This window comes from Chaetodon auriga, chromosome 5 (assembly GCF_051107435.1).
Source record: "Chaetodon auriga isolate fChaAug3 chromosome 5, fChaAug3.hap1, whole genome shotgun sequence".
Lineage (NCBI taxonomy): Eukaryota > Metazoa > Chordata > Actinopteri > Chaetodontiformes > Chaetodontidae > Chaetodon > Chaetodon auriga.
The window spans coordinates 19,076,621-19,090,093 of NC_135078.1; the positions used below are offsets into that span (position 1 = coordinate 19,076,621).

At 41.3% G+C, this 13,473-nt stretch overlaps 1 protein-coding gene across 7 annotated transcripts in view; it reads right to left on the minus strand.

Moving 5' to 3' along the window:
• The window catches only part of ccser1 (coiled-coil serine-rich protein 1), a 119,858-nt gene that overhangs the window by 43,141 nt on the left and 63,244 nt on the right, over positions 1 to 13,473 (minus strand). For 2 of the 7 annotated variants that reach the window (XM_076730618.1, XM_076730619.1), the window contains exon 11: positions 2,972 to 3,020. The exons of the other annotated variants lie outside the window; for them this stretch is intronic. In XM_076730618.1, the coding sequence (XP_076586733.1) occupies positions 2,972 to 3,020 (49 nt within the window). The remainder of the gene's footprint in view (positions 1 to 2,971; positions 3,021 to 13,473) is intronic. 7 annotated transcript variants of the gene reach the window in all.

The following is a 13,473-nucleotide window of genomic DNA, read 5'->3' on the forward strand; positions in this document are numbered from 1 at the left end:
AAATGCACATGTATGTTTGCAAGGCACTTAATTATAAAGAGTCCATGTATTTACAATTCAAATTAATTCACAATATTCCATAAAGCTCTGGTCCACCTGTAGAGCCTCCTCTGTCCGACCTTTATGAGGCACTGCAAAACACTTCACTTAGTCTGAGTTTTAAGACTGTAGAGCAGACTTCAGGTTTACCACTCAGTGTCACACTCATATTCATCTGGAGGATGGAAAATCCAAATTTGGTGGAGTCGAAGGGGAGCTCTATCTATGGTGAATGAGCAGAAACCACCACAGAAGATTGCCACCGCCTGAGAGGCAAACATGGCCCCAAACTCTTTAACCCTGATGACTCCTTGATGGAGCTTTAATTTGCAAAATCACCACCAAGACACACATAAAGAGGTGCAATTAGCCATTGCTATAAAAAACATACTGATTTTGTGTTTCTAAAGAGAAGTCGGGGTCTTTTCAGTTGACTCACAGTACATGTAGTCTGTGTCTTTTTTGGCACAAGCATCTTGTGGACATCATAAGAACTGCATCATGAGGCTTTTCTGCCTTCAGTGCTCAGCCATGGTGGTTGACACTTGGTTCCACCTTGCTGAATAAATGAGGTTTAGCTCATTTGTATTTGCCCTGCAACAGGTCCAGAAGTGACTAATAATTCAACAGCACAGCATTACTGTCAGTCCTTGAGGAGTTTAATGAGCACAAAGAATGACCAACACACACATAAGCACACACGCAAGCACACACACACACACACACACACACACACACACACACACACACACACACACACACACACACACACACACACACACGGGTGATGACGGATTTCTTGCAGCAAATCTGGATGTTTGTGCAAAAATAACTCAACCACACACACACACACACACACACACACACACACACAGACAAGCATGTACTCATACACAGGCATGGAAGTGCGTAGGTGCCCTTGCGCAAATGGAGCAAACAAATGAAGCTCTAATGGCTCTTTCTGTCTCTTTATGCTTTAACCTTCACATAGGGGTTACTTCCCCGAGAAGCACATGTGTGCACGCACACACACAAATCTGAGCAAACCACAGAAACAGGTCCATTGTAATTTATGGTTAACATTAGATGTGTCCTTATTGAGTATGTGCAGTCTGGTCTTTGTGTGCATGTATGAATGTCTGTGTCCATGAATGTGAGAGTGTGTGTGTGTGTGTGTGTGTGTGTGTGTGTGTGTGTGTGTGTGTGTGTGTGTGTGTGTGTGTGTATGTGTGTGTGTGTTAAGTGAGTGTGATTGAGAGAAGGGTGGTTAGAGCCTGTATGGGTAAGGTCAACAGTCACAAGGGTCAATAAAAGGTTATCTAGTGCTGTGACAGGTGGGGTTACAGCTCATAGTGCAATGACAGACAGGGTTAAAGTTCACAGAGGAAGAGGAAGGCAGGGACACTGCTTTCACATGTCAGTGCTCTTAGTCCGAAAGCATGCAAGCTCAACTTCAGTACAATCCAATACAGTGCGGGTGGGTAGGCAGGAAGCAGGGAATAGACATGAGAAAGAAAGAACACTTTGTTTAGTTTTCCTCCGTGGAGGCGTTTTCACTTCAGGAAATTCCTGAACTCCCCTGCAACATAACATTTTCTGTGCAGTGTTTCACACCATGGTATTTAAAATGCAAACTTTTCATACAGTCTGCAGCCTGATACCATGAGCCCTTATTTTCACTGCAAAATTACAACAAGCTCATGTCAGTGGGTTTTTTTTTTTTATGTTGGCAGGCAGTTGGTGAATTTCCATTTGTAAAAACAATCCAACAAAAGGAAGAAAAAATAAAGTGCACCTTTAAAACCAGGGTATGACTCCATACTGAAATCTGCAAATCCCTTATTAGTTGGTTAGTTGTTAGGAAGCCATGTGCCAGTCTCCTTTATAGAACTGGACAGTGCAAATAGCATCTGATGAATACAAGATGTATAAATACAGTTAGCATATTGGAGCAAAATACACGTTTTGGTTCTTTTCACCTGAGCTACAATCTTTGAGGTGTGCTTGATTTGGCAGTTGAATGCTGGGCTTAGAGAATATGCAGACCGGAGTGTGCGTCACCTCGTTCAGTATCTGAAACCATCTCATTTGTCAAGATCATTGTCTTATAACAGAAGTGGTCTGCACCATCGAATTACAATTTAAAAAAAAAAAAAAAAAAAAAAATCATCTGTACCACTGACTAATGCTTGAACAGAGATTGTTTTTGTCTGACTTAAACCACAGAAAATATTACATTGGCTTTTACATTGACTTCCAACAGACAGGGCTGTTTTGTTCCATCAACTTAAACCAGAAAAGAGAAGATCTTGGCATCAGATCCTTTAGGGTCACCATCACTTTGGGCAGGATTATTTAAGTTGGGTACAATAGGCAGCATTCTTGTCTACATAACAGGACAAGGCAGTGCAGGTGGCATTCCTCATTCAGAGGGTCTCCAGACAAGGACTGATTAATACAAAAACTGGCTCATCTTAACCTATCCACAATCATTTCACTTCACATAACCAGCAGTGGATTCTGTGGCACTTTTGAGCCATCTCTTTTAACAAACGTGGGTCAAGCTTGTCAAGGGTATGATATAACAGTATCTTCTGTTTCCATTGCCTGAAGGACTTTTGTCAACACATTTAACATCAGCAGATATTGTAGCATATTCAACTTAAATTAGTGATTAATTAATACAGAGCTTGAGTGTGTAAATCATAACAACACTCAGGGTCTCCAAAACCAATGGAATACGCACTGTATTAGCTGATTTGTGAGGTAAAACAATTGCAGATGAGAGTTTAATCAGCCTGTGGAGCCGTGTAGATTAATCAAGCCTCAGTACAAAGACCCCCTGTTCTCCCATCTAGCACGGTACATTGAGGTAGACAACTACAAGACACAGTCACGTCCAGTCAGGTGATATCAGAACAGAGACACTCACTCAGCTGTCTCCTTGACGACAAAGTGGCGCTCCCATGCGCCTTGATGCCCTGGAAACAGAAGACATGTTGACACAAAGAGTAGCCAATAAAAAAACAGAGGGGACGGAGACAAAGAGGGATTGTTGTTAGATCATAGGAAGAAGCAACACTTTCCTTTGGTATACTTCACAGCAATCATAAATCAAACCTCCAGCACTGGCTGCCCCCTAAAGTGCATTTATCAGTGGCAGACTGTCATTTCTCATTACTTGTAAATAACTACAAACCGGTCTTTGCAAAGTGAACAGATATAAACACTGTCACTGATGCAAAGCAGCTTACAAAGATGAATGTTGGTTCATTTTGTCATCTGTATGGTCACTGTAACAAATACACTTTTCTGTTTTCCTGTGACTCACCCACATGCTTAGTTCATTCATTCATTCATGCATTCATTCCCTCACAGCATCAGTATAAGTCTGCTAGTGTCTATTAAAAGGCCTCACAATGTGCAAATGCAACACAATGAACGGGGATTCTTGCCTCATTTCTGTAATACTGATGAACAGTGTAAGGTGCTTTGCGTCAGTGACACCAGTTTGATGAACAGAAGAAAAAATAGAGCTAGTGGGTGACACTGCAGCAAAGTACAGGGTTTAAAAATGGTGGTTTGTTCTTCGCGTTCCCACACAGGGCTGTTCTTCATGTACCCACACAGCAATTTGCTTGCCAGAAACTACAAATGTTATACCGATTCCACAACAATGAGTTTAGAAGCCACGAGACAAGGACATGGATTTTAGGCAACTGTGCAAACATATTTGCACAATGCCCAAATAACAGTTTTTCCATGTGGTTTCCTCCACATAGTCAGCAATGTTATCCATATTAATGCTGTCCCAGCTGGCAATGCTCTATTACTGTTGCTAATTATCATGAATTCAAAAACTGCATTAAGAAATATGATTAGTAAACACTGCATCCTCTTTTAAGTACCAGAGAAAACACGTTTGGTGTGTTAACCTGCATTTAAATGAAAATTTGTTATCCTGCTACTGTAACAGTAATTTAATAATATGGTTTCTACATTTTGCTGACTGCATATCAATGTGCCAATAGTATTATATGTCTTTAACCTCAATATGAAGGTCGACTCAAGAGCTGGCTTTTTGTGAAAATGTAAGCACTTGTATGATTAATTTTAATACCTTAATGTGTGGATGATTTGTTATAGTAAGAATGTTGCATAACCTTTTGTTAGCAATACTTCTGACTGCTAAACGGGCCTTATTGGAATCAGCAATGTCTTTATCTTATTATAGCTTATTTAGTTTTGTTCATCTTATTTTACAGCATTTTACAAAAATATAAATAAATAATAAATGTCACAGTATACAGAAACAGTGTTAAGGAAACTTTGTTGAAAGGAACAATGGGTAAGGATTGGCCACCTGCCCAAGATTGCTCCAAACAAATAGGGGGCAGTCAATGACCTGTTCTGTTTGCTGGAGTTATCTCTGGCTGTAACTCGTGGCTGCTGTTAGGTAGCTGGTTGAGTTAACCGTGCAGCAAGAGGCCCAATTGCTGACTGGAGTTTGCCTCAACTGAGAGCTCAGAGCAACAAGGGATTTGTTGGTGTTTACACCGCGGGCAACAGAACTAGGCTCATCCAGGGAACACAGCCAGATCAGGACAGAACACAGACTCTGAGACCAAAGGAGGCCAGATTGATGACAGGGGAAACGGTACCGGCCAGGATGAGACAGGACAGGCAGCAGCTAGCTGGTAACATGGTAACTTCAGAAGATATCTCTACCGACATCTTTGACAGCACGTCAGAAGTGTTGCTTCTTCACATTCTGTTGATAATGTTAATTCATTTGTTGAACATTTTAAACCAAAATGGCAATATCTTACACATTGCTCCTTTAATGGAATACTCTGACTTTTAGAAAATAAGTGTATTTGCTTTCTTGACGAGGGTTTGATGAGAACACCAATACTAGTCTCATGTCGGTAGAACCAATAACCTTTTAGCGTAGCTTAAGACAAAGGTTGGGGACAGGGGCAAAGAGCAAACCAGGCTCTGCCCACGAAAATATGCCTAGCAGCACCTCTGAGGCTCACTAGTTAACACATAATATCATCGAAAAACCCAATGAATCTAGTCAATGCCAGCATATAAAAGAGCATGCTGTGGTTTTTCAGGAGGACATGTGCCAGACTATCTTTTGGCTGGGTGCAGTGACTTCCTGGAGTCTCAGCTGGTTGCCTGACAACCTCACTCCAGGAAGTCACTGCACCCAGCAAAGAGATAGTCCAAGACATGAACCCCTGTAAAACCACATGCCAGTTTTTACATATATTATTGACTAATTTCATTTTAACGTCTCTTCAGAGAAGCAGCATTACACAGTGACATAAGTAATAAAAACAAAAACAGAATAAACTTTATTTCTAAAGTGCTTTTCTTAACAATGTTACAAAGTGCTTTACAAAATAAAAAATAAAAACAATTATGGCAGATAAAATGAGAAAAAGGCCAATGAGCACAATGATAGGAATAAAGCAGTATAAATAAAACATATGCATGTTTTGAAAAGCTTTCCCGAAAAAAAACATTTTAAGATAAGGCCAGAGACTTCTGAATTGAATTGGCAGAGAGTTCCATAGTGTGAGCGCTCTTATGGCAGAAGCCTGACCATCCTTGTTCACAAAGCGTGACCTGGCAGCAACCAGCAGGGCTGAACCATTAAGAGAGGGCACAAACCAGGTCAACAGATCAGACATGTATTTAAGAGCATGAAAATTCAAGGCCTTAAGAGTGGGCAATAAAATATACAATTTTTTTTTTTTTTTAACAATGCTGTTAACATATTTACAGTGCAGATTATAAAGTTTAAGAAATACAAAGAATGTGTTGGACAATAGAGGCAGGACTGTAAAGTATACCTGATGACTACAGGTAGCTGCTTATCCAAAGAAACCTTATTACACTGTTTCTCTACCAGTTACATAACAACATTAAGTAGAATTTCTCTCACACAGGCACCCATGTGTGCACGCATGCACACATGCACGCACACACGCACAGCTCTAATCCTAGCAGGCAGATGGAAAGAGGTCTTGAACAGTAAAAGTTGATGGTCACATAAACGTACAATAAAATACCCTATTCCCCTGCACACAGCCTTATTCCCATGAAATAATAATCATTTTTTAATAACAATAAGTATTATAAGTATGACTGACCTTTCTTGTTTGGCCAACAAAGAGGGCTATTTCCAATCATCTGCATACTCCCAGAAGAATGATCTTGCTGGATGAATAATTCTGTGAGTTATATATAATAATTATCCACAATCACCCCCTTAAATGATTTGAGTTCACGAATTCCCACAGCGTGAACAAGTGAATGCACGAGCACACCACTCACGCTTTAACATAAAGATCAGTCACCACACTGAGTACCGAGTAAAAGTTATGTTCAAAAGCCGTAACCCAAGACTATATTCTTGGCCTTAAGCAGGGAAGGAGAGGAGAGGGTTAACAAGACTTGAAGAGAAAATGTAATAGAGGATGAGCAGTGAAAGGGAGGGGCAAGGCAGGGTGAAAGAGTAACGGTAATAAAGGAGATGAGGGAGAAGCAGGAGGGAGGGAATGTGAATGGAGAGGTATACAGGTGAAAGGCCAACCATAAAGATGAGAATGTAGCATGGCGGAGCGAAATGATATAAAGGAATGGAGGAGAAACACATGGAAGAGACATGATGGAAAGCAAGTGGGGAAAGATAGGAAATGAAAGAAAAAGTAAATGTTTGAGATGAAGGACAAGCAGTCTGAACACAAGAAGGATGGCGGGGGGGGGGGGGGTGGAGGGGAAAAGGTGGTAAGGGGCAGGGGCAGAGAAAGGGGGAGCAATATGAAGATGGAGAGAGATCAGATCAAGGAAAATGCATTAATATGTGCAGGAGAAAGGATGAAAAATCAAGGGCATTTTTTATGGAGGGGCACAAAAGTGGAGGAAAACAGGGATTAAGGAAAGCATAAAATTTAGAGAAGAAAAGGAAGAAAGACGGAAGGACAAGAAGACTGACAGACATAAAAAGAAAAAATGTATAAAGACTCTAAGTAGGGCAGAAAACTGCCTCTCCCGTGCTCAGCCCGTATCTCCTCCTCTTTCTATCTTTCTATCCTTAGTAGCACCATTACTCAGTACGGCTGTACAAAACGATCTAGTTTACAGGAATAGGAGTTGGAGACCTACATAGTCACAATCATCTCTGGACCCTCCACCCTCCTGCTTAAATTGGCACAGACGTGGAGAGCACTGATGACGCAGGCTCATATGATCTATGTCATCATACAAGTTGATTCAGGGTTCCCCAGCACCAGGAAGGCACATCAAGACCAATCAGTGGCGTTCGATAGGAGCGCTCTCTCAATGGGGTCTGCTGAACATGATCTGTGTCACCACTGCAAACAGCCATAATAGGTGGACATACAGTAAGTTAAAGGCAAGCTAGAGCAAAGCCTTCTCTTTCTCCTGACACTGTGGATCAATAACCCCGGATAAAAACATGGCCAGAAGGAAGGCAAAGAAACAGAATCGATGGCTGTTCTGCCTTACTTTGTACAAGTGTTTGGACAATAACTTTTCACACAGCTGAAAGGTGTTAACAAGTGATATTACTGCCACCCAACAGGAAAGCCTTCGTAAGCCGCTCACTGTTAAAGAGCATTGATGGCGATGCAGCAGGGATAAACTCAGATTATCTGCTCGTTTGTTTGCATTAGACTTTATCCACCTTTAAAACCAGAAAAAAGCCTGAAAAAACTCTGACCTCAGTTCATGTGGTGACATTTACTGATAGTTACAACATGCATGATTTCATTTAGCACATATTTGTTGAAAGTTGTGGATGCATTACTCATGATGATTAGCAAATAATGTCAGATGATGGCATGACCTGAAAAACTGAGTGGAAAGATCCAAGCACAACAACAATTGTCCAACCATCCAAAGCACAAGGCTGGCTGTATCGGATGAAAAACGAGCTGTGTTTTACCAGATGTTGAGCACACACTCCATTTTAAACTCTGAGGGAGCCTCTATGTGTTTGTTTTCTTAATAAAGTTGTTTTTTTCGAGACAACTTTAAAGGATTGTCCTCCACAGGGATGCAATGTCAGCAGAGTAAACATATCCTTTGCTCAGAGATTTCCATCTCAACCTTATGTCTTCTGTAGGGTCAGACAGGGACGTATCTGATTATCCAGCTCCTATTTTTGCTGCCCTGTCTTGCCGTGAGCTGTCGGTTGTCGTAAGTTTTCAAACATATCTAATTATACCTGATAATTTATCTGCCACAGCTGTGAGCAGTCTTGGAAATAAAATTGAAAAATCTGCTATTTAGACCACCTGGTTTCAAAACTATGCATATTAAGCTGGTTTTACTTAATGCACCAAAGAATTTTGCGACTTCAAATAATATTTTCATTGTGTGTCTTAGATCTAGTAGCTGCCACTAAGTGCTGCATGTCAGATGTCTGTCATCTGGCTCTTTTTTCCCCCATCAACAAACTGATGCCCCATCTGCAAAATATCTCTATTAAATCACTCACTAACCTTAGTATTTATACATATTTTATGTTTTATAGTGATGGCTTGAGCTAAAGAGGCGTACATTTCCCCATTCAAGTTAGGACTCACACACACACACCTGGTCTCTGACTTTTTTTCATTGTGTCATTCTTCATATGAAACGACCTATCGAGCCCAAAGAGCCGATTCCTTCTGCACATAAAATAAGTCACTCCGTGCCTCACTTCTTTTCAGGTGGGAAGAGGAGAAAAAGGCAACCAGAGACAAAGAGGGAAAAATCTGCATGATCTGCTTAAATGTTTCTCCATTCAAATGTAATAGCCCACAAACAGACGATAAACGATCCTCAGCTATCCCTCCGCTTCTCTCGATCTTTTCAGGCGCTACTAAGGAGAGAGGGGATGAAGAGAGGGGTGGGTGTGAAGCCAGGAGGAAAAAAGAGAAAAAAAAAAGGATGGCAAAAAAAAAAAGTTGCATAAATCTATGGAGAATAGAAGACGACAGAGGAGAGAGTGAGAAAGACAGAGCGAGAAAGTGAGCTAACCATCAAGAGCTTTTGATTCCCATAAAATGTTCCTTTTAAGAATGCCCATGAAATTAGCTTGCTGAAAGAAAGCAATCTCAATCGATTCAGTCCCCTCTAAAAAACTTTCAAACAGCCACCATACCTCCAGCTCTTAAGAGTCTCTGCGGGACATAAAATAGCTTCTCGGCTTTTCTCCCTAACCCCACTCTTTTTTTTCCCGTCTGTCTTACTCTTCTCAGTTTTCCTTTCACCCTACCTGCCATCTCTACATTGGCGCACTGACAGAAAGTGGAGAAATCTTTAAGTGCAGAATTGAAAAATGGGGGTCGGTCCACACTTTTCAATTTGTGTTTGGCTCTCTCACTAAACTGCCACTTGTCAGGTGGATATCTGGGTCTTACTTAGCAGCACTCTGTACGAGGTCACAGAATATTATTAGGTATGTAGTGCCCCTGTTCCGCACACATTGTATCTAAAGACTGTTTTAGTATGGGACCTACACAGGGTCAAAATCACTAGAAGTCTTCCAATGTGTACTGTCCGTAATACCATAATTCAATAAGGAAACCAGTGATGGAAAGATATTGCATCTGCTGATGGATGCTCTATTTACATATGAGGACTGAAATTTTAAACAAGGTTGTAGATCAAATTCACAAAGCTTTATTTTGCATTTAGTCACTGCAGAGGTCCCATTTTCTCACCTCATTCTCACTCATTTACTGCTGCAATCTGCCATCATAAAACCAGATTTGGCTACATTTACAGCCGAAGAAGGTCAAGAAAAGACTGGACTGACATCTGGTAGATTGAGAGGCCAGAAGGTTTTGTCAATAGACTGCATATTTAAGTCGTTTAAGTATGCAGAAATCAAGAAAAAATACTGCAAGAGGAATGGAGAATATGTGTGATAAATGCAAAATGGTATTACCTTTGAGCATGCAGTCAATTTCCATTTACTGACTGCGGCTGTCAAAACTAGCAAGAGAATCTAAGAAATCATTTAATTTGAACTCAGAATCAATACAATCATTTGACAGCACAGCATGGTTTGTCAGTGAAGGAGTGAGGCACACACCCTGTAATCCAAACATCTCCTTTTCTGGACCTTTTCTGAACTCAGCAATTGCCAAGGTAGCCCTGTTAGAGCTGAATAAAACAGGAACTTTGAGGCAAGTTGGCCTAAAGTTTTATTTCTGTGGGATAGAGTGTGGGGGCCAGGAGCTGTTCCTAGGACAGAATGTCCGACAGTGGGGAAACCAGGGCAGGAGAATCCCTGATGGACTCCTGGAGCCCTGGAAACCTGGGTGAGGAGGAGAGGAGAGGAGAGGAGAGGAGAGGAGAGGAGAGGAGAGGAGAGGAGAGGAACTTCTGAAAGCTAACTTCTGCACTTTCAGGGATCAGCGAACAAAAGCAGGTGGAAGACAAGGAGGAGGACGACGGCGTGAGGGAAAAGTAGGAGGACGTTCCAGAAAAGGAGAGTGAGGTAGAAGGAGAGAGGATGAGTGAGATGGTCGACCTCCTGAAGTGGCAGAGGCGGCAGAAATAGCTGCCCCACTTGTAGACACACTTTCTGTTGCTAGCCGACTGTCCTCGATGCACTGGGGTAGCTAACCCATATAGGCCTGCTCCACGCCGCAGCATCTCCCACACACTCACCAACACACACTCAGTCCCTCTCTCTCATACACACAGTCACGCACACATGGGAGGGGAGGGGGGAGGCTAAAATCAGGCCACACATGCTGTAGGTACTGCTGAGTTAAGTCACCTGTGCTGCTAGCCTAGCTTGCTAGCGGGCAGCCAGCTGCTCCTCTAATTAAGAGCCCATCCACTCAAGGGGCCTGAGCATATGGAGCCTCTATGGTTAGGTACTGCTTTTATAATAGCAATGCCATACGGTGGAGTACTGGCCAGACTTTCTTAAGTTGGACATGGTGTATTAGGAAGATAATGTTATTGTGGAATTGACCAAACACTACTCATGAGAAGAGTTCAGAGTTTAGTTGAGAATACTACAATAAAATCCAACATACTTCCAGTGAGACAGTGGTGAGAATTTTGGAGAATCGCCTGACTCTTTTTTTTAAAGTGCACCAATACTGTATGTCTGGCATGCTAATATCATGCTGTTTTCCACCTGCAGAGTAGATGAGACATTTAGTGGCACCACTTGAATTCAAATGATTACCCGCCAATTAATCAAACCACTTCACATCAGAGAGGTGATATAATTGAGTGAATCTTCAAAGATTAGATCTCTCCTCATATAGAGTGCTGTAGGAGCAAAGAGAGCTTGTCTCTCACTACCCTCCTGGTGAGGCAAATCAAGGTGAAATTCGTTTTAATTAAATTAATTGAAATTAATCAGAATGTCAGAAAAAAAAACCCTGCACCTTCTCAATATGCCAGTCCACTTCTTCTCTTTTATGTCCAGAGAACGTCTGGACAAACAGTGATAAAGTGACTGAAGAAAGCAGTTCAACTAAATGCATGCTCTGTTAGTGGCATCATCAAACTAATGTGCGAATCATGCCGCGTGAGGCATGACACACATCAACAACACATAAAAACACACAAACAACCGCGACATTCTAATGCCTGCAGCATTAATGCAACCTTTTTGACTGAGGTTACTTTGACACTTTCAACAGCAATTTTATTGACTTTGCTGTCCAAGGCCAGGACTAATGGCTGCTTCACAGAACAAACACAAATGCACACGCTTGCACAGGCAGACACACACAGGCAATGACAAGCACATGGGCATGCATACAAAGTTGCACACTAACACAAACTACACACGCAAACCCACACCTTTTCTTGCTTCAGCCTCCAGTACCAACATACAATTACGTGAGGCCATTTCAGGATTCATTATGAGAAATGCATTAGTCAGTGATTGCAAACGGAGCACAGTGCAGACTTATTCGGCATGTGTGTAATGTGTGAGTGTAATAATGTGTTTGTGTGTGCGAAAGTGAAAGAAAGAAACTGTAAATGTAAATGTAGAAAAAAAGAAAAAATAAAGAATGCTGACAGTTATGGTAAAATGATAGGATTCAAGGCTGAAACTTCATGCAGATGCAGTCAGCAAAGTGGCATTTTCCTGAGATGCAGTGAGGTATTTTCCTTGCCTGCGCCTGTCTTGATGACTTGCCATGCACCACACAGTCAAAACCGGGGGGGTTGAGACTAACAACCAGCACTGCACTACAATTTTGGTGTCAAGATTCACTGCATTTTTGGCCATTTACAGTCGGCCTGTGTGGACCTGGTCAAGACTGCACTGCACAAAGTGCACCTAGATCTGATCTGTTTTCAAGATTTTAGTTTGTGGACACACAACCCACATGGAACTTTCCAAACTCACACAAACCTGTTACAATATGCATGTTTTCCTTGTCTATTTCACTTTTGTATTACATGCTTCAAACAATAGACACATTTACTGCATATGCATGACCAAAATATAGATTCATTACTGTTTTACAATAAATTTAACAAGTCTGCTTCCTCAACCTTAATCCACAACAGCTTGCACATATACTGCAAAGGCCTATCCATTTAGCTGATTGAATCTCTTTATTGCAATCTGAGGATGGCAGGTACAGTATGTGTTCCATTTGCAGTCTATATATAATGTGAGTGGCGCACAATATTAAAGCATAAACACACACACCAGATCCACTGTGAACACCTTAATCAGATCTTGTTCCGCCACCACCAGGATGTCACATAATAACCAAACAAAGTCCACACATCAAACGGCTCTGTTATAGGCTGCAAGATTATGGAGTAAAAATCACGACAGCGTTTGGAGACTTTGACACTTCACTTAGCTCCATGAAAAATGTGAAGACAATTAAACCCTCTTTTTTTCTTTCTCTGAGTCAGAGAGAACAGGCAGGACCATCGCTCATCTCCTTGTTTCCACGGCGGACTGGTAAATGTAGCACCTGAAGCTTCGCATTTTAGTGGCAATAAACCTGTGGCTGCAACGAGCAACATAATGTGGCAGAGCAGAATCATAGCTGTTCACTGTGTTGGTTTATTTTATATTAACAGTTCATGACCCTCCTCCATATTCTAATCCACTGCAAAACTATCATAATCATCATCATCATCATCATCATCATCATCATTATCATCATCATCATAACAATCACCAAACAATATCTTTGTACTAGAATTTTATAGATCCAGTGCAGGCAGAGATGTACTGCTGTTCATGCATGCATTGACATCAGGACGATATCAGTATCCTCATATTAACCATTTTACTGCTACAGAGCAAATTACACTCTTTGTCTGAATTTCTGAATCCAAGTAAAATAATATTAAGTGTTCTGTGTAGCAAATAACTTAAGTCACAATAGTGGAAAAGTTATT